The sequence below is a fragment of the Leopardus geoffroyi genome, chromosome C2 (genome assembly GCF_018350155.1).
Source record: "Leopardus geoffroyi isolate Oge1 chromosome C2, O.geoffroyi_Oge1_pat1.0, whole genome shotgun sequence".
Lineage (NCBI taxonomy): Eukaryota > Metazoa > Chordata > Mammalia > Carnivora > Felidae > Leopardus > Leopardus geoffroyi.
Window position 1 is genome coordinate 143,580,947 of NC_059333.1, and position 22,068 is coordinate 143,603,014.

General features: G+C 38.5%; 1 protein-coding gene across 19 annotated transcripts in view; it reads right to left on the reverse strand.

Moving 5' to 3' along the window:
- Positions 1 to 22,068, reverse strand: part of NEK10 (NIMA related kinase 10) — a 231,216-nt gene that overhangs the window by 72,209 nt on the left and 136,939 nt on the right. For all 19 annotated transcript variants that reach the window (XM_045436360.1, XM_045436366.1, XM_045436359.1 and 16 more), the window contains one exon: positions 11,748 to 11,961. In XM_045436360.1, the coding sequence (XP_045292316.1) occupies positions 11,748 to 11,961 (214 nt within the window). The remainder of the gene's footprint in view (positions 1 to 11,747; positions 11,962 to 22,068) is intronic.

Consider the following 22,068-nt stretch of genomic DNA (forward strand, 5'->3'; position numbering starts at 1 on the left):
AGACATGGGTGGTATCAGTATGAGTGAACCATACAAATTAGAATTCTACTTACTGTTTCATTTTTAATATGGAATTACACAAAGAAATGTCTACCTCTTGTGAAAGCACACACTTAGTACCTGACATCAAAATACCAAACTGATTAAGTGCCAGTAAACAAAGAGTTAAAAATCAAGGAGAAGAATCACCATCATCTGTTACCAATCTCCCTGCTTCCGTTCTTAGCTTTCAGTAGTCAATTGGTACACAGAAACAGCTATATCATTTTAAAACATCATGTCACCCCTTTGCTCAAAACGCACATCATTCAAGTCTATACCATGGACCACACCAGCCTTATCTCCTCCTCTCACCCCCTGCTTCACTCAATTCCAGCCACACAGGCCTCCTTGCTTGCCCCTTGAATTTGGCAGGTATGCCCCACCTCCAAATATTTGGATTTGCTGTTCCCTCTGACATCAATGTTGTGCCTCCAGATATTTGCAAAGTTCACCCTTCTAATGTATTCAGGTTTCTGCTCAAACGTCATGTAGTTATAGAGCCTTTTCCTGACATCCCTATTTGAAATAGCCTGTCTTCGCACATCGACCAATCACTGTCACTTTGACTTCTCACATTTTTGTCCATAGTACTTAAATGTATATTAATTTATTTATTATTTGTCTTTCTTTACTACAAAGATGGAGTTCTTTGACTATTCCGCTTACTGATAAAACACCAGGCTAGAATATTCCCCAGAGGAGAACAGATGCTCAATAAATTTTGATAAACAAATGAAATAAAAGACCGATTCTTCAAAGTACTGCAAAACTCTTCCCCATATTAAAACAGAAAGTAGAAATGAAAAGAGCAGCATTAATAAGGAGTGTAGAGGAGGGCCTGGACGTGGCAATTTTGGAGACAGCTCTGGTTACAGAGGAGGAAGAGAAGGAAGTGGTGGTGTTGGACCTGGATATGGCAGCCTGGCAGGGGAGGGGTGGCTATGGAGGTGATTATGACCAGCGTGGAGGAGGAAATTACGGAAATGGAAATTACAATGATTTTGGAAATTATAACCAGCAACTTTCTAACCGTGGCCCCATGAAACGTGGAAACTGTGGTGTTGTCAGGAACATGGGGGGACCATAGGGTGGAGGAAACTCTGGGCCTGGAGGCAGTAGAGGAAGTGGGGATATGGAGGGAGAAGCTGATATTGGGCTTCGTTGTGTAAATAGGAGAGGATGAGAGCCCAGAGGTAACGGAACAGTTTCAGGCTGTCAAAATAATAACGTTAAGGAAACTCTTATCTAAGTCATGCATAAATCTGCAGTGATATAGCAGAAGATACCAGAGCAGATGCAGAGAGCCATTTTGCGAATGCGCTGGATAATTTAATAACTTTACCTGGCTATGGAGGAAGGAGTTGGGGAAAAAATGCCTTCGGGACAGTTTCTGAGCTTTTCAATTGTGATTTCTTTCTAGTGGTTTTGTAAGTGTAGAAGCATTCCTTCTTTGATAATGTTAAACTTGTAGGTTTCAGGTAACATGTGAAACCTTTTTAAAGATTTTCCTCAAAGTTTCAAAAGCTATTAGCCAGGATCATGGTGTAATAAGACATAATGTTTTTCTTAAAAAAAAATTTAAGTGCATGTGTAGAGTTAAGAAGCTGTTGTACATTTATGATTCAATAAAATAATTCTAAAGGAAAACAAAATAGCAACATTATTCTTTTGAAGAAATTGACAAACTGATTCTAAAATTAATAAGTAAATATAACAGATCTAGAATGGCCAAATCAAATTTGACAAAGAAGAGCTAAATTGGAGCACTTATACAACCTAATTTCCAGACTTCTTAAAAAGCCAAAATAATCATGACTGTGTTGTATTGGCTGAAGAACAGATACACAGATTAATGCAACAGAACAGAGTTCAGAAATAAATCCACATATATAGTGTCAAATGATTTTCAAAAAAGACATGTAGTAAAGTCAGTGAGGAAGGATTAGGCATTTTAAGAAATGATGCTGGGGAAACTGGGCACCCATAAGGAAAAAAAATAAATTTCAATCTCTTCATTATTCTATGCATGAAGTTAAATCAAAATGGATCATGGACCTAAACATAAAATCTATAACCAGAAAGAATTTAAAAAACAAAAAAAACAGCCTATTTTTGCAATCTTCGGAGAGGCCACAATTTCTTTAACAGGATGCAAAAAGCACTAGCAACAATGAAAAACTAAATGAGTAAGCAGGACTTGAACAAAATTAAAATTTAACAAAATTTCTGCTCATCAAAAAAATATCATTAAAACAGTCAAGTCATAGATTAGGAAAAACATTTGCAATACATATACATACATACATACAATACATAGTCATATATAGACTATTTAAAGAACTCCTAAAGTCAACAAAACAGACCTTCAGTAAAATAATGGCCAAAGATTCGAACAGATACTTCACACACACACACACACACACACACACACACACACACACACACACACACAGATATATAATTGATCAATAAGGAAATGTAAAAGTGTTCAACAGCCTTGGCTATCAAGAAAATGCAAACTAAAACCACAGAGAGGTACCCTTTTATTCCCAACACAATGGCTAAAATCTAAAAGACTGACAATACCAAATGTATACAAGAATGTGGAACAGGTGAACAAACCTCATATATTACTTCTAAAAATGCTAACCAGTACAATTTTGGAAAACTGCTTAGTAGTTTCTTTTAAAGTTAAACATACATCTACCTTATGACCCGGAAATTCTACTCCTAGGTATTTGTCAAAGAGAAATGAAAGTATCTCCATAAGAAGACTTACATAAGAAAATTCAGAGCAGTCTTATATAAAACCCCAAATCTGGAAACGATGTGGTGTTCATCAACAGGAGAACAAAATATGATACATTCATACAACATAATACTATCCAGCAACATAAATAACTGCCAAACACAGTATCATGGATGAATCTCACAGACATTAGGTCATGTGAAAGAAACCAGATGCTAAAGCGTACATACTCTGCGATTTATATGAAGTCACATGATAGGCAAAAGTAATCCATAGTGTCAGAAATCATGGCAGTCTGTCCATGGGCAGGGAACCGTACGGCAAGGGGCATGAGGGAAATTTCTGAGGGGATGTAAATGTTGCGAGTCTGGTTTCAGGTGCAAGTTGACCTTGTGTCAAAAGTCATTAAACTAAGTGTAAATTATACTATATGTAAATTATATCTCAATAAACAAGGGGGGAGTTATGGTGTGGATGTAAGAATTGTGTGTATATTTGTCTGGGAGCCTAAAAGGCATTGCTTTATTTTTTTTAACCCGTAACAAGTATAGAACATTTCCAAAACAAGTCATGATTTTTCCCGATAGTTCTTTCACTGCATCATTATTTGTTGCCTTTTCACAGCCTTGGGGGAAATTCAGCCAACAATTAACCAGACAATAAAAGCAAAGATGTTCACAAAAATATTGTCCTTTTAAAATACATCATTTTCTACATGGCTTAATTTAATCTCTTAGCAGAGGATTGAGACACATGCCTTTAGTGGCGTACTCAGCAATTGTAAATGACATATGGTATAATAAAAATAAAACAACTCAGGTAAATAAATAGCACAACAGTTTTTTAAATTTGCACTACGAAAATGAGAATCGGGTGCTCGCATGTCTGGTCAATTCTCAAGTGGTCAACTTTAAAGATATTTGAGAATTTAAGATAAATATCCAATGCCTCTTGATAAAATTTGCTAAGAACATATAGATATTGTATTAGAAAACTACAATAAGAATTCCAGAGTAAAGAAGTGAAATTATGAAGGGACTGTGGATTTAGAAATTAATCGATGCTGACAAGCACTCTACTAGCTGTTTCCCGCACAAGGTAGATGGAATTTAGTACAATAATTATGTGTGCCATATGTCAGCAGTTTGGCAATATGAGACCATCACATAAATCTTTTGTAATTCACCGAAAGTTTAGAGTAAATTTCTAGGACTCACTACAGGAACATTTACTCATCTTTTTTATTTTTTTTAACGTTTATTCATTTTTGAGAGATAGTCAGCGTGGGTGAGGGAGGGGCACAGGGAGAGGGAGACACAGCATCCGAAGTAGGCTCCAGGCTCTGAGCTGTCAGCACAGAGCTCAATGCAGGACTCAAACTCATGAACTGTGAGATCATGATCTGAGCCAAACTCAGATGCTTAACCCACTGAGCCACCCAGGCACCCTAGGAACATTGACTCATCTTAAGCATGAGATAATTTATCAAGACCAAGTGTGATTTTTGAAAGATCATCTTGGTAGATACATAGAGGATGGTTAAGGGAGGGAGATGAGTCTAGATAACTTGAGTAGAATGGATTCAATCATTTGGAAGGTCTTCAAAGCGGAGGCTTCTTTGCGATGAAAAAGAAATTCTCTCTGTGGACAGCAGTTTCAGCCCATGTCCAAGAGTGTCAACTTGCCCTTCCTGCCAGCCTACCCTGTGGATTATGGACTTACCTAGTCAGCCCCCACAATTGTATAATTCCTCGCAATAAATCTCTTCACATGTATCTCCTACTCGTTCTGCTTTATACACTGTGCGTAGGACTGTTCTGTATCCGACATAATATTAGCATTCCTGGCTGCTTCCCCTTAAGTACCAGTAGCGGTCAACATCGTTGTGATAAACAAAATGGCTCTCCTGATGACCTCCTGTAGACAGTACAGAGGTGATATACTGAATCACTGCTAGGGATGAGGAAGAGAGTAGAGTCAAGAAAGCTGGATATCTCACCCTATGTGAGATAATGAGAATGAGAATTGTAAGGATAAGATGGAATTGTCAGACATTTCAGAAATAGATTTGGTAAAAGACTGCTAATAAAATGGATGTAGGATTTGAGGGAGAGTGAGTTGAAGAAAATGTTCAGGTGGACGTGACTGGGTTAAAGAAAGAGATTCCATTCACTGTGAGAATGGCTCAGCATAAGGTACTTATTAGACATAAGGGGAAATGCCCAGCCCAAAATCTATGTCTGTCATGTAGGAAAGGGTACGATCAGGCACACAGTTTTGCAGGTCTTCAGAAAATGGACGTGGAAGTTATGTTGTAAAACACATCCAATGTATTTCGCCTTCTTAGAATATATTGTGTACTTTTTCTCCCAGAGCCCTTGTACTATGGAGACCAGACCATGAGGCTGCGGCTTACAAACCCAAGGAAAGGCCTAAATGAAGAACACGTGGGGAAAGAGAAGGTCATGGTGGAAGGGCAGTTTCTGGCAGTGTGGATGGGAAACAGGGAAGTCTTTCTGAAGCTCAAAAAAGGAGCCAGATGGGAGGATAGAAGATAAGTCAGGTTCAAGAATCCATGTTTTTCCTCCTCACATCCTTTCTAGCAGGAGTGAACATTGGGAGTAGAGCAGAGGGTGTGAGGGGGCAATTCAGGTTCAGCCAGAAAAGACTAGAAGCTTCAGAGAAGCTTCATGATCATCCTAACGCTATATACTATGTAGTTGATAAGGGCATTTAGTAGAAGGCCCATGAGGGTAGATACCCTGTGTTCACTGTGGTATCCCCCACCCCTAGAATATTATCTGACACTAATAGGCACTCAATAAATATTTGTTGAATGAATAATGGAATGACTGGCACCTGGGATAAAGGAGTAGGAAAGAAAAAAGAAGATGGGACTGATACTATGTCCCTTTACTCTCAGTTCCCCGTGGACCATGCCTGGCAGAGATGCGAATCCAAAGCTCCCAGGCACCACAATGGGAACGTGGAAAATGGATGTGGAGCTTCCGGTGAGTCCACCAGGTTATCACTGCATGGAGAGGAGCACAGAGAAAACAGTTCAAATCAGGGATGCCACGGTAGGTCCCCCAAAGCTTAGAGATAGGCTCACCTCATCTAAAGTCAAAGAGACCAAAAGAAGAAGGCAACATGCAGAGCCCCCTCCCATTGGTGTGAGGATGCCTGAGCAGTCTCCTGTACCCAGCTGCCATCTTGGGAGGAGGAAATGGTGAGGAGAACCCTTGAAATGGGAGACAAACTTTTAGACAAAAGCAGTTGATACATGCGATAATGGTTATATCCACCATTTTCTGCCACCGGCAGAAATAATATACATATGTTATATATATTATTATTATATATGTATTATGCCAAAATAATACATATTATAGAAATAAAGTTCCCATTTTGTATAATTTTTACCCAAATTCATCTGAAATGGAAAACCATGGAACTGGATAAAACTCACTTAAGGGAAGAGCAAGAAGAGAAGCAGAACATAAAAATTTAAGAGTCCAGGGAGATATAATAAGAAAGAGTATTCAGAGATGTAGGATGGAAACCAGGACAGAGGAGTGTGGTTGAAACCACAGGAAGAAAAAAAAAAAGCTCAAGAAGGAGTTATGAACAAGAAGGAAGAATTAGCCCTCAGTTTGATAATTTGTTGTCAGTTATTCTGGAGAAATTCAAGGCTTTCGTCCATACTAACCAGGATTAAATTCAAACATCGTGACTAGGTATTCACAAACTGCTGCCATTTAGCACCAGTTTGCTTTCCCAGACTTTGCAAAGTATACATATCAAAATATGCACTATAAATCAGGAGATCCAACTTTCAGTGCTAGGACAAACTGGCACACTAGCTTGGTGACCTTGGGCAAGCCTCTTCTCTTGGTTTCTCTTTTCTAGCATAAAGCAGTTCCATTTCTGGGGCACCTCGGTAGCTCAGTCGGTTAAGTATCGGACTTTGGCTCAGATCATGATCTCATTGTTGGTGAGTTTCAGCCCCACATCAGGCTCTGTGCTGACAGCTCAGAGCCTGGAGCCTGCTTCAGATTCTGCGTCTCCCTCGCTCTCTGTCCCTCCCTGTCTCATGGTCTTTCCCTCTCTCTCAAAAATAAACAAACACTAGGGGCGCCTGGGTGGCGCAGTGGATTAAGCGTCCAACTTCAGCCAGGTCGCGATCTCGCGGTCCGTGAGTTCGAGCCCCGCGTCGGGCTCTGGGCTGATGGCTCAGAGCCTGGAGCCTGTTTCCGCTTCTGTGTCTCCCTCTCTCTCTGCCCCTCTCCCGTTCATGCTCTGTCTCTCTCTGTCCCAAAAATAAATAAACGTTGAAAAAAAAAAATTAAAAAAATAAAAAAAATAAACAAACACTAAAAAATACTAAAGGGGCGCTTGGGTGGCTCAGTCGGTTGGGCCTCTGACTTCAGCTCAGGTCATGACCTCATGGTCCTCGAGTTTGAGCCCCACGTCGGACTCTGTGCTTACAGCTCGGAGACTGGAGACTGTTTCAGATTCTGTGTCTCCCTCTCTGTCTGCCCCTCCCTCACTCATGCTGTCTCTGTCTGTCTCAAAAATAAATAAACGTTAAAAAAAAAAAGAAAAAAAATACTAAAAACAAATACCATTTCTAAAATGTGATTAGTAGTCCTAAGTAAACCAAGCTGGTATATCCGGAGTTCATGTACTTTTGCTATTCTTTTCCATCCAGGAGTGACTTTTTACCTACTTTTCAAGGCCCAAACTTACCCTGCTTGCTTTGGAGTCTCCCTGAACTATATCAGCCATAGATCTCATTTGATATTTACCCAAATTTCCTCCATTTGATATTTACCCAAGTTGCATATGTGTCTTGGCTTCCCAGGTAGACCGTATAAGTCATTTCACAACGGGGACCACTCCTTATAATTATTTATAACCTTCACAGTACCAAGCACAATGTCTTACATTCAGAAGACATTCAACAGATCTTTGTTCTTCCACTGTTTTGTTAAAATTTTTAAAAAGTTTATTTATTTATTTTTGAGAGAGAGAGAGAGAGAGAGAGAGAGAGAGAGAGAGAGAACACAAGCAGGGGAGGGGCAGAGAGAGAGGGAGACACAGAATCCGGAGCAGGCTTCAGGCTCTGAGCTGTCAGCACAGAGCCCAATGCTGGGCTCAAACCCATGAACCGTGAGATCATGACCTGAGCTGAAGTCAGACGCTTAACCAACTGAGCCACCTGGGGACCCCATGTTCTTCTATTATTAATTATAAACTGTAAGCACTTTGAATTTTTCTCTTTTTGTATTGTTCCCTGTTGCGTTTATGGATACGAAAATAGTTATCCAGACTGAATGAACTTACCTTACTAGTGAAAAAATCGTTTAGCTATAAAACACAGATGATGAAGATAAAAGTACCTGACAAATATCACTGGAAGAGGAGTGGTGAATCCCTGCAAAACTTACCCTTTAAAAACATGCTTCTTTCATGATTACCCTTCGGTCCCCCTGGTACGTTCAGCTCTGCTCCACTTGTACACATAGAAATACACTTTATTTACCAATGTTAACATTAGTCTAAAGCTGTATCCACAAAATCCCAATAATCTGAGTGAAACTGAAATTTTCTATTGATTATCCAGATTATTGTAGGCTGGGTTTTAACCCTCATCCTCGCATTTGCTGGTGAAGATCTAAGCAGTGCACTGTTTAGAAATGCCGGCAACCAATTTTTCTGCCTGTGACATAAGACAACGCCCAAAGGGCAGCTATTCTGCGTGTTTAACACGTTGTGCACAATGCCGAAACACCAGTCATGATTTTGACTACTACAATGCCACAGTATGCTCTGTAGTACGATAGCTTTTATTACATATTTAAGTAAAAGTTACACCTCATTTTTCTCTGCTTGATTCTTATTGTTCTTGACCCTGTGCTCTTCTTGTGACCCGTTATTTTGAATTCTAAAAATTAGAAAGCTTATTCTTCAAAAAGAAAATATTGCTTCTCTTTCACAGGGTCTAAACCACAGTACACAGGGGTGGACTTTATTAGTGAAGACTTCTCTGTCCTTTTGAAATATATATATTAATACTCGTCTTTACCAGCCTATTATGAAAATTGCCATAATTAAGAACGAGCTAATGTGTGGAAAAGTAAGTAGCATACACCCCATGACATAAGAGCCCTTAATGTTTCTTATCAATTGTTCGCTTACCCACTAATTTGCAAAATCCAGCAATTCATAATGGATCTCCTTATCAGTGTTGAAAACTCATGAAGTTCTACCACACCCACTAATTTCTCTTTCCTTTGACTATTGCTTATCATTGGATTGTGTAATTATATTACTGATATTAACTGCTCTGGGAGGCATTCCACTACATTTGAAATGAAACAATCATAATCTATAACAATACTTAAGAAAAAAAGAGACATAAAATTCGATACCTATAATTTTCCCATCAGCAATGGTGTGGATGTAAGTTTTTTAAAAATAACAATTGGTACTTAGCAAGGATAATGCCAATTAGCTGCATGCTGTCTTTTGATGAAATATAATCACATTTCCTTCTCAGTTCCTTAATAAAGCTGCGTTTTTCATTTTAGTTAACTTTCAATCAATCCAGAAATGAAAACTTATCAATATGCATAAAATAGTGCAAAAGGAGAAGATATTTTATGGGTTTTCTTAAAGTGGTAATATCAACTTTGCCTACAAGTAAAGCACTTCTCCACAGTCCCTAAGAGACTGAATGCTCCATGAGGACATTGAAGCTGGCTACTGCACGCGCTCAATAGATATATATTAACTGCATGAAAACCACACACAGATTTCGTACTAATGGACTAAATGAGCAAGGTGCATCAAAAACTTTTTTTTTTTACATAATCACTGTTCATTTTATATAATTTTGTGCCACTTTTTAATTTGCACAGTTCATTCAAACACGTTAACTTATTTGATCCTAGGGTCTTCTGCAATAGGTAATATTTTCCCCCTCTTTATGGATGCGTACAGAACCTCTAGAACCTCAAAACTCCCTCATCGATAATAGATCACTCCCTTTGTTTAACCTGGTTATGGCCTGAGAGCTAGATTTCTACAGTTAAAATGGCCTTCCAAATACATACTGAAATATTGATAGATGAGATGATACGGTGTCTTGGGTTTGTTTCAGAATAACCTAGGGATGGCAGGGAGTGGGCAGTGGGGTAGGCATGAAGACAATATGTCATTGGCTCAAAGCAGCAAACTCTTGAAGCTGGAGGGCTGCTACACAAAGTGCTATCTTTACTTCAGTAAACGTATGAAATTTTCCACGCTAAGAGTTTGAAAAAAAAAAAAAAGCCAAGGAGAAAAAGTAAATAAATAAAACAGTCATTCTCAAGGTGTTTTGCTAAAGATAAGAGGATTTTTGCTGTTAGATTTTAAACTAACTCCACCTACCCCCACATCAGCTACACGAATCTAATATAAAATGACTCTTTTATGTCCAACTGGAAATTGGCTAAGTAGCTTTGCAGTGCAGAACTTAATAGAAGGCCTCAAATACTTAAGATATATAGAAATGGCCAAATCTCTCACATTTTCGTTTACTGGGAACACTATACTCTGAATGCAACATGACATCCGTAGAATAGTGTGTTTCTCATTGTTGCCTACTTTTTACAAAGTCAGGTAGTAAAAAAACAAGAAAAGTAAGGTCTAACTCACTGTATATAAGATTTAACTGTGTTCAGCAAGAGCTATAGCTCCAAGTTATATGCTCCTAAACATAAACCAAGGCCTAAGATAATCACCATGGATTGTTCTGTGAAATTACAGCTGGACTCAGCAAGGCAATAAAAATGAGCTTTTCCCCCCAAAAGAAAACTATATTGAACCTTCAACTACTACATTCCAAGTATGTCAAGACAAACACACCAGACATTAGTGCTTTGCTTTTAATAGAAAGTAGTTTGACGGAAACTCTGTTATTCAAGAAATCAGAAAAAAAAAGGAAAGAAAAGAAAGGAAAGGAAAGGAAAGGAAAGGAAAGGAAAAGAAAAGAAAAGAAAAGAAAAGAAAAGAAAAGAAAAGAAAAGAAAAGAAAAGAAAAGAAACCCAGTTGTATCTTCTCTGAAATCAACTTTTTATATAATTTTCCCAGCTGAGGCAGAACAGGTCTTTAGGGTCCTAGAAAGGAATTCAATGAATAAGTACTCTGATCAAGAATGTTATTACGACCCTCTTTTCTTGGGCCTCATGCCCAAGAGGGAAGGAAAGAACATCTACCAGGCTGCAGGGTCCCTTACGAGATCCCTGCTTGTGGGGAGCCCAGAGCACGAGCAAAGGACAGATCACGGGTCACAATGCAACAAAAACTACGGGAAAGCAAGAGACAGCAACAAGAGCATCACTGGTCACTTGCACATGTGGACATCTGTGGCTTTTCCCTTTTTCAAGCTATGCCTAGAAATAAACTTAAATATCAAAATAATTTAAAGGTTACTGGCAAGAAAGATAAAAGGATATATTCTGATTTGAAGCATGGCAACATTATTACCACCACAAACAGTAATGAAAGCAATTACACTAATAAGACAAAATTTTAAGGCAATTGTTATTTCCTTCTCTGAATTAACACACAACATTTTTCATCCATCTTCCCCAAATCAGATTGCTAAAGAAATAAAATACATGCATTCACTGCTACCTATACAAAGAGCATAATATAAACTTAAAGAATTGCTAAGAGATGCCTCTAATTAGGTGTATTTCTTTGGAAAATCATTTATATTGACTTATTTTAACTATAAGTGTAAGATCTAGAAAAGGATGCAAATATGTAACTATATAATAGTGAAACACTGCGTGTAGCAATTAATATTTTCCTAACTTAAGGTAACCTTCCAGTAAGTCAAGTCTGAACAACTTCAGACATCCTTATTAGAGTTTATCACGAAGAGACTGAAAGATCTGCACTTACATGAGATAACAGAGCCAGCTCCTGGTGACATGTGACAGCATTCCGATTGGCTTCCATAAAGTACCTCTGCGTGCGCTTCCGTTCCCGTTCCAGCTTCTTCTCCAAAGCCAGCTGGGATGTAGATAAGTTGTCTAAATACTTCATCATGACATCTGATATCATCGAGCTGACTTCTACAATATCTGGGCGGGCTTCTGCATCAGGAGTGAGGCACCTAAGAGAACATAAGCTAATTACAGCACTCTGGTCAATGTTGGGACCAAGGCCATGGGGTGTGGAGGTCAAAGTTAAACCCCACTGTGGGTCCACCATGGTGTCTGCACCCAAGAACACCTGAGATAAGCTGGACATGAAGCATAGTTTTGAATCCATGACTTCTCAAAAGGTGTTTGGAATGTTTGGGAAGCCGAGGGAGGCAGCACTGTTCTCTTTGCAGTTGGGCTGACAGGCAAGGGCTACAGGCTGAGTGTGAATTGTTCCTCAGGTCTCAGGAGAGGTGGATACGGTCACCCACTCCTATGTGAACTGGTTATTTTCTATAATCACTGCCAAGTCATCACTCAGTGAAACAAAGAGGGATCCCAAGAATGTAGGCCCTGATGACCACCCTGATGCACCAAACGAAAGGAAGGTTTTTAAGGGATCACAACTTGGCTTTTCCCAGCTGTACAGCAGCAATATCAACCCAACTTGATTAGTGTGAGCCTTACAAAACATGAAGTCATAAAACTAAAATGCAATCCAGTTACTCAGAGGTTTAAGATGTCTGTAATATTTTTTTTAAGTAGCTAATGTGACACATTGCATGCTAATATTTTCTGTGATTTGGAGGTAGGAAATGGCAACCAGCTTATTAAAGAGAGTATTATTTATGTCACAGCTAAACAGTAATACAAGGATATTCAAGATACCACGGAATCAGTTATCATGATCATTGTTAGTATGCTTTAAATACTTCTGGTACTCACTATGATATTTTAATTCAAATTCTCTAATTTCACTGAAGCCATGTTCTTCTTAATAAACTTTACTTTATTTGGACTTTGAGAAAAATACCTACTTTGCACATCTGTATTTGATTTAGCAACCTATAGTTCATACAACTTTCACCTATACTGATGTCTCCAGGAAATATTGGGGAACTATCTTATTTTTATTATTATTATTCACAACATAAGACAAAATAAGACTCTAACTTGTTAATTTGCTAATTACTCTTTTAGACTTGATTATGAGTAAAATATACATCTTTTAACTAGATTTTAAGACATTATCATCTCATACTTAATCTTCATGTTATTTCTTGCTAAGGCAGTGGTCTTGCCCTCTGGTTATGACAGACACTTTACACATCTGCTGAATTCATATTTAATAAAGCTCAGTCTTTGCATTTATAACAAAGAGAGGCAAGAGATAGTACAGACAAGGCCAGCTACATAATTTGTGGAGTTCCCAGTGCAAAATCAAAGCGTGGTGCCCCAGCAGGGAGTGAGGAAATCAGTCTCCCTTCCCATAGTCCAGGGTCCTAAATGATGGTAGACAGGAGACCCTCAAGAGACTTCAACCTCCGTGCCCACATGACGTACTTGATGCCTGAATTGGAGGTGGGCAAGAGGCCCCACTGTGTCACCCACTCAGGGCACCATGATGCTACCACCCTGGTTAAGGATGGCCTCATTTTTGCCTCACCCGAAGATGCCAGCAGGGCCCATGCTGCACCCTGATCCTCTCCTTATCTGCATCCACAAAGCAGAATACAGGATGTTAACACACCCAATCACCACACCAGGTAGAGAACAGTAGCAATGATGGGACAGGGACAGGGTCAGGAACAGGGAGCCGGAGGCCAGGTAGGGGCCAGGGCGTCAGGAGCAGATGGCTGAGAATCTATGTCAGAGAAGTAGGAAGTTGGAGGGACCACTTATGAACTGAGGCTCCCCAGCCTCAAACATACATGCCCCTTGCCTCCTCAGACTTAATTTCTAAAACATAAATTTAAAGATAAAATTATTAAGAATCTCATGACTTTTAATGCAGAGGCTTAAACACTAAGTGCAGGGCAGTTTTGAGTATGAGGCCATAGGCAGTGAGCATTGGTCATAGATCATCCCTGCTTAGATATTTCAGAGAATTCTTAAAAGTGAACAAATGCTGGGGCACCTGGGTAGCTCAGTCGGTTGAGCGTCTGACTATTGGTTTCAGCTCAGGTCACAATCTCACTGTTCAAGGGGATCGAGCCCCACATCAGGTTCTGCGCTGATAGGAGGCAGACTACTTAGGATTCTCTCCCTCTCTGTCTGCCCCTTTCCTGTTCTCTCTCTCTCTCAAAATAAACAAATAAACATGAAAAAACAATTTTAAAAAAGAGTGAACAAGTGCTTCAGTGATTCTCCAATAAAATAAACAAAATTGTGTTGTAGCAAAAACCTAGGTTGTTCTACTCACCTCACCCCCTTTGTCCCCACTCTGCTCTGAGAGACCAGATGGAAAGAATTAGAAAGATGTGATGTTCAGTTGTATGCATTTTGTGTTTCAAGAAACAAAGAGTTGAGGATTATGGTGGTGTGAGTTGTTCCCTTTGTCTCTCGCCTTCAATGTATAACCAGTAGGGCATCCATAAACCAACAAGGTTTCCTCTTCACAGCACACCAGGATGCTGGAGTGATCCATACATCTGTATAACTGAGGGTGAGTGGATCGGACTTCATGGAGGTGGTAGAACCAAGGATAAAGTGTCAGAACTGAAGGAGACTGAAATTCTAAAAAAGGACCAAACAGACATCCTGGGGCTGAACAACCCGACAAATGGGACGAAGAGTGCATTACAAAGCACTGTAAACACAACAGATCAGATGGAAGAGAGAATATGTGATCTGGAAGGTAGGAATCTGGAAATGATTCATGTGGAGGGGAAGAGAACTTCTATGTTTAAAATGACTTTTACAAAGTGAAGAAATCCTATGAGAGCTATCAGACTGCTTTAAGAGAGCCAACAAAAATAATGGGTATACCATAAGGAAAAGAGAAGAAGGGGGCAGAGAGGCAGTTAAAAAAATAATAGCTGAGAACGTCCCAAAGTTGGGGAAAGAACTAGACATAAAGGTCCACGAAGCTAATAAATCACCTTACTGTCTCAATGTAAAAAAAACTTTAAGACACATTATGGTGAAGGTGTCAAAAGTCAAGGATAAGGAAAGAATCTTAAAGGCAGCTCGGGAAAAAGAGACTAACCTACAAAATAACTCCCATTAAACTATGAGCAGATTTCTCTGCCGAAAATCTACAGGCCAGAAGAGAATGGAATGATTACTCAAAGTATTGGAATATAAAAATCTTAGGCAAGAAAACTACCCAGCAATGTTATCCTTCAGGCATGAAGGAGAAATAAAAGACTTCCTAAACAAAAGCTGAATGGGTCTACCACCACTAGACCTGCCTTACAGGACATGTTGAAAGGAGCTCTTCTACCTTAAACAAAAAAGACAAAAGTACCCAGACTTTCAAGTAAGGTGATAAACAGAATCACAAAATTGTACACAAAATTGTACTTCTATTTCAGAATAGGGTGTTAAACTATAACATAAAGGTTAAAGGATAAAAACATTAAAAAAAAAAAACCTGTACATGCCAACAAGTTAGTAGTAAACATATAGCATAAAAAGAGATAATTTGTGACAACAAAAATATAAAAATGGGAGAAGGAAAATGACAGAACCTGTATAGGCAAATGAAGATTAGTTGTTATCAGCATAAAATGGACTATTTTATCTTTGAGACGTTTTACATAAAGTTCATGGTAACCACAAAACAAAAATCTAGAGCAAAGACACAAAACCGCAAAAAAGGGGAAACTGAGAAAATTATCATAGAAAGTCGCCAACCTAAAATGTAAACAGAAACACAAAGAAAAAGAAACAATAGAGATACAAAACAACCAGAAACTAAAAGACAAAATGGTAGTAGTAAGTCTCCATATACCAATAATCACTGTCAATATAAATGGATGAACTCACCAATCAAAAGGCACCGAATGTCTAGATAGATTAAAAAACAAGACCCAACCAAATGCTGCCTTCAGGAGACTCATCTCAGCTCCAAAGACAAACATAGATTCAAAGCAAAGGGGTAGAAATTGATACTCTAAGCAAATGGTAACTAAAGGAAAACAGATATAACCATACTTATATCAGACATAGTAGGCTTTAAGCCAAAAAATATAACAAGAGACAAAGAAGGTCATTATATAATGATAAAGGGGTCAATACACCAAGAAGATATAACAATAATAAATATACATTCTCCCAAGATCTTCGCATCAAAATATAGTAAGCAAATACTATCAGATCTTAAAGGAGAAATAGACAATGCAATAATAGTAGACCCCACTATCAGCAATGGATAGATCATCCAGAAACCAGCATTACCTTGATACCAAACCAGACGATAAAGACACCACAAGAAGAGAAAACTATAGAAAAATATCCCCGATGAATATAGGTGCAAAGATTCTCAACAAAATATTAACAAACAAAACTCAAGAATACACTAAAAGGAGAAAACACCATGGCAAAGCGGGATTTATCCCTGGGATACAAGGAAAGTTCAACACATACAAATCAATAAATGTAATTCGTCACATCAGTAAAATGAAAGATAAAAAACTACTTGATCTCAATACACACAGAAAAAGCATTTGTCAAAATATAACATTCTTTTATGGTAAAAATCCTCAGCAGATTGGGTATAGAAGGAATATATCTCAACATTAAAAAGTCCACATACAACAAACCCACAGGTAACATTACACTCAATGGAGAAAACTTGAAAGTGTTTCCTCTGAGATCACAAGCAAGGCAAGGTTGCCCACTCTCATCATTCTATTCAGGATAGTATTGGAAAAGTCCTAACTAGAGCCATGAGGCAAGGCAAAGAAACAAACACCCAAATCAGGAAGAAAGAAGTAAGATTTTCTCTGTTTACAAATGATATCATCTTACATACAGAAAATCCCAAAGAGTCAATCGAAAAAAAACTGTTGAAATTAATCAGTGATTTCAGGAAAGGGGCAGGTTACAAAACGAACTTACAGAAACCAGTGGGGATTCTTTTATACTAATGATAAAGCATTAGAAAAAGAAATAAAGAAAACTATCCAAATTGCAATAGCATCAAAAATAACAAAATACTTAGGAATAAATTTAACCAAGGAAGTGGTGAAAGATCTATACAACAAAACTACAAGACTTTGCTGAAAGAAATTGAAGAAGACACAAATAGATGGAAAGACATTGTGTGTTCATGTATCAAAAGAGTAAATATTGTTAAAATGGCCATACCACCAAAAGCCATCTACAGACTCAGTACAGTTCCCATAAAAATACCAAAGGCATTCTTCGCAGAAATAGAAGGAACAATCCTGAAATTTGTGTGGAACCACAAAAGGCCCTGATTAGCCAAAGCAATCCTGAGAAAAAAGAATAAAACTGGAGATAACACACATCCTGATTTTAAACTATACTATAAAACCCTACTAATAAAAACATTATCATCCTGGCATAAAAATAGACCCATAGACCAATGGAAGAGTATAGAGAGCCCCAAATTTAAATTCCAGAATATATGTTCAACTAATATTTGACAACAGAGCCAAGAACACACACTGGAGGAAAGACAGTCTCTTCAACAAATGATTCTGGGAAAAGTGAAGAAATATATACAGAACAAAGAAATTGTCCCCCTATCTCACATCACTCACAAACATTAACTCAAAAATCAGAGACTTAAACATAAGAACTGATACCATAAGACTCTTAAAAGGAAAGGAAGAAGCTCCTTGATATTGGTCTTGGCAATGATTTTTTTTTAACATGATGCCAAAAGTAAAAACAACAAAAGAAATGACAAATGGGACTACGTCAAACTCAAAAGCTTCTTCCCAGCTTCTGCTCCTTAATTAACAAAATGAAACAGCAGTCTACAGAAGCAGAGAAAATTTTTACAAGCCACATATCAGATCTACATCAAGAACAAAACACAATTTAATAACAATAAAACAAATAACCTGATTAAATTGGGCAGAACTAAACAGATATTTTTCCAAAGAGGACATCAAAATAGCCAATAGGCACATGAAAAGATGCTCAACGTCACTAATCACCAAGAAGACGCAAAGAAAAACCATGATGATCTATCACCTTACACCTGTTAGAACGGTTATCATCAAGAAGACAAGAGATGAAAGGTGCTCGTGCGGATTTGGTGAGAAGGGAACACTAACACTGTTGGTGAGAATGTAAATTCCTCCAACCACTACAAAAAACCATATGGGGTTTCCTTAAAAAAATTAAAAAATGGATCTACCATACGATCCAGCAACTCCACTTCTGGGAGTACACCCAAAGGCACTGAAAATAGGATTTCAACAAGGTATCTGCACTCCCATATTTATTCACAAGAACCAATACATGGAAACAACCCAAATGCCCATCATCATATGAATGAATAAAAGAGTTGGGTGTATATGTACAATGGAACATTATTCAGACATGAAAAAGGAAGATATCTTCCCATATTTGGCAGTAGAGATGGAACTTGAGCACATTATGCTAAGTGAGATGACTCAGAGAAAGACAAGTACTGTATGATATCACTTATATGGAACCTAGAAAAAGCAAAGCTACAAAAAAATAGAAAGTAAATGGTGGTTATCAGGACACGAGGGGTGGGGGCTATAAGAATGATGGTAGCTAAGTGTACAAACTCGTGATGAGTAGTAAATAAGCATAGAGACCTAATGCACCGAATAATGAATATAGATAATAATACTGCACTGTAACTATATGATATGATAAATATTGCTTCAACAGCAATCATATTACAATATATCAAATATATGCAATACATCATTATGGAGATATTGTACACCATAAATTTACAAAATGCAACATGTCATATTTACTTTGGGGTGGGGGGGAAAGAAAAAAAAACAGAGTTGGGGGGGGGGTAATGTAAAGATCCCTTTGTCCTTAAAACTAGCTGAAAGCATTAACTTTGTTAGTCATCATGACCGGCTCTGAAACAAAGCACCAGACAGCTTATGCAACCAGGCACAGATAGAGAAATGTAAGGCAATTGAAATATTTTGTGCATAAAAGGAAATGTTCTTCTTTTTAAAAAAGTAAACAGACAATACTCTCTTAACAGTGTACTGGAAGGTAAAAATAGTAATGTTGGTACTGGGCAGAGCAACAGAATGGATTTATTTTCTGCCCAAACTCTTCAGGGTTGCTAAGTTATCCTCCCAATGTAAAAGCCTACTAGGAAAGACAAGTTCCAGTGACAGAATGTGCTTGTATGCCATATGAACGGACAGGAAAAAGGAAAGATTCTACACATTAGAAACACAACTGCATGAACTCTACTTGAGACCGGGTGTAGACAGTGAAAATGAGATGGGAAAGCAGAAGAAGGATAATGTAATTGGAAACAACACCAAGTATGAAATTAAGAATGAGTCCAGTAAAGTTTCCCATTAATGGCTATCTTATATTTCAAAGGCTCTATCATGTTGTTGTTGATCAGCTCTGAGCCTAATTTGCTGAGTCATAAATGATTATTAAGACCAACTTTTACCTTTATATATTCCTTCCATCAATTTCCTAAAGAAAATAGGAAACTAAAAAAATAGAAAATTGAATTTGCTTCCTTATTCTTTTGGAACTTAATTTTTAAAGACTAAAAATCCAAAGCAAATTAAATATGTAATTGCATAAAATTCATGGCTGAATTTGGTTTTATGTATGTCAAATTTTGTAAAGATAAAATTTTGTGATGTGAACCCAGACGAGTCTCGAATAACTTAAATGAAGACCACATCTGCTACAGAATGCACACATGTTAATGTATGATCAGTTACCAAATTAAAACTAAATCATCAGTTCTTACTTATTATAGCATCTCAGTGTTTTGAATTAAAAGTGTTCTTACGAACATTTCATCCCGAGTCCCCTGATAGTGATCATTCATCCTCTTAAACATTCTGGTGACAGGGAACTCACTCCCCACCCAGCAGCCTGCCTCTCTATGGGCATCTCTAATCCTGACACATACTTCTTTTTTTTTTTTTAAGTTTATTTATTTATTTTGAGAGAGAGAGAGAGAGAGCACAAGAGAGCATGAGAAAGGGAGACGTAGAGAAACAGGGAGAGAGAGAATCCCCAGCAGGTTCCAAAACCGTCAGTGCAAAGCCCAACGCAGGACTTGATCCCATGATCCACGAGATGATGACCTGAAACCAAGAGTCAGACACTTAACTGGCTGAGCCACCCGGATGCCCCCGGCACATACATCTAATGGTGAGCTGACCTGGGCCTCCTTGGAACTCCACTCCATGGTTGTGGCTCCACTTTTCTGAAGTCCAGAGAATAAACTCAGTTGTTTTCACATTTTTGGTGCCATTCCATTTTCATGCTTGTATCCCAAACTTGTTGACCCAACCTCCAACTCACCATGGGAACAGCCCCACTTCTCTCCATCAACACCACCACTATTTCAGTCAGATCCGCCATCATCTCTCAGGAGATAGCTAGATCCGCTTCCCTTCCCTCCCCCAATCCTTCCCGTCTATTCTCCACGGAGCAGCCAGCATGATCTTTGCCATAGAAGAAATTTTCACTATATGCCAGCCTATAAATGACCTTAAATTTTCTCCTCAGTACTTGAGATAAAAATTCAAAGTCCTCAACGTGGCCTAGTTGATCTGGCCCCTGTCAGCCTCCCCAGGCCCTCAGCATTCTTTGGCTATTCTCTTCCTTACTTGACATGCTACCTCCAATTTCTTTTAGTTCCTCAAACTAATAAGCTCTATGGTCTATGAAATGTTTTCTCTACTCTGTTTACTATTTGAGAATTAGTGGTTGTTTAGGTCTCGGATTACATGTTCTTTCTAAATAGAAACTTCCCCCAAGTCGCTAGGTTAGGCCAAGTCCTTCTGGACTCTCTCATTGCTTCCTTTACCATTCTTCATCAAATTTATCAGAACTTATTTTAGATACTTAATCCCATAAATAGTAACACTAATATTATTAATAACAATACCTAATTTTACTGACGGTTCACTTGATGCTGGCACTGTGCGAAAAGCACTAGAAGCGTTATCCTATTTAGGCTTTGGAACCAGCCCATGAGTAGTTACCATTGCTACCTGTACATCACAGATGAGAAAAGGGGTTGAATGGAAAAGTAGGGATTAAAATCCAGCTGATTCCAGGGGCACCTGGGTGGCTCAGTTGGGTAAGCAGCCAACTTCGGCTCAGGTCATGGTTTCACGGTTTGTGAGTTGGAGCCCCGCGTCAGGCTCTGTGCTAACAGCTCGGAGCCTGGAGCCTGCGTCAGATTCTGTGTCTCCCTCACTCTCTGCCCTTCCCCTGCTCCATCTCTCTTTCTCTCTCAAAAATAAATAAACATTAAAAAATAGATCGATCGATCGATCGATCAATCAATAAAATCCAGCTGATTGCAGAATCTATTGATGTTCTTAAACTTTACATGTAATATTGGTATCTGACTCCTCCACTAACCTGTTAGCCCCAAGACACATGGATACCAGTAGCCAGGGAGCCTGTCAGAAGCAAATTATGGCCCAGTGCCACAAACTCAGAGTTTGCCCAGTGCCACAAACTCAGAATAATGTCTCTGTACATTTTCTCTGCACCACCCCTCCCCTGGTCTTTATGGCATTCAAATACCTATGAAAAGGAGAAATTAAATGACTAAATCTGGTATTCTTGTCTTCACATCTCCGGAGACTTCTTGAATTTTTAAGGCACTTTCCAGAAAACAAATAGCAGATAATAGGATCAAATTGTGGAGACGAGCAATTTAACTACATTTGTCTGGATTCATTAGCAACAGGGCATGATCTAATATATGCAGAATTCAGATTATTCCGAAAGGGGTTTCAGCTCATTTCCCATAATATTAACAATGATAATTGCCAATATTGCTTAAGATTTACCATTTGCCAAGCTCTATGCTAAGTGATTTTCATAGTTACTTTGTATAATTATCACACCAGCCTGATGAGTTTGGTATTATTACAGCCCCCATTTTAACTGGATGAGGGAACAGAGGTGCAGAAAGACGGTCCAATGTTTGTTCAGAGTCTACAGTTAGAGAAACTCAGCCCCAGCTGGGCCTGGGCCCCTTAACTGTAGGACAGAACTGTGCTGAACAAGGAAAGTTTCAATATGTAATCCTACAAACTGTGAGAGTACCTATTAATGTGAACGACAGGCTCAGAGGAGAAAGTGAAGGGAATACA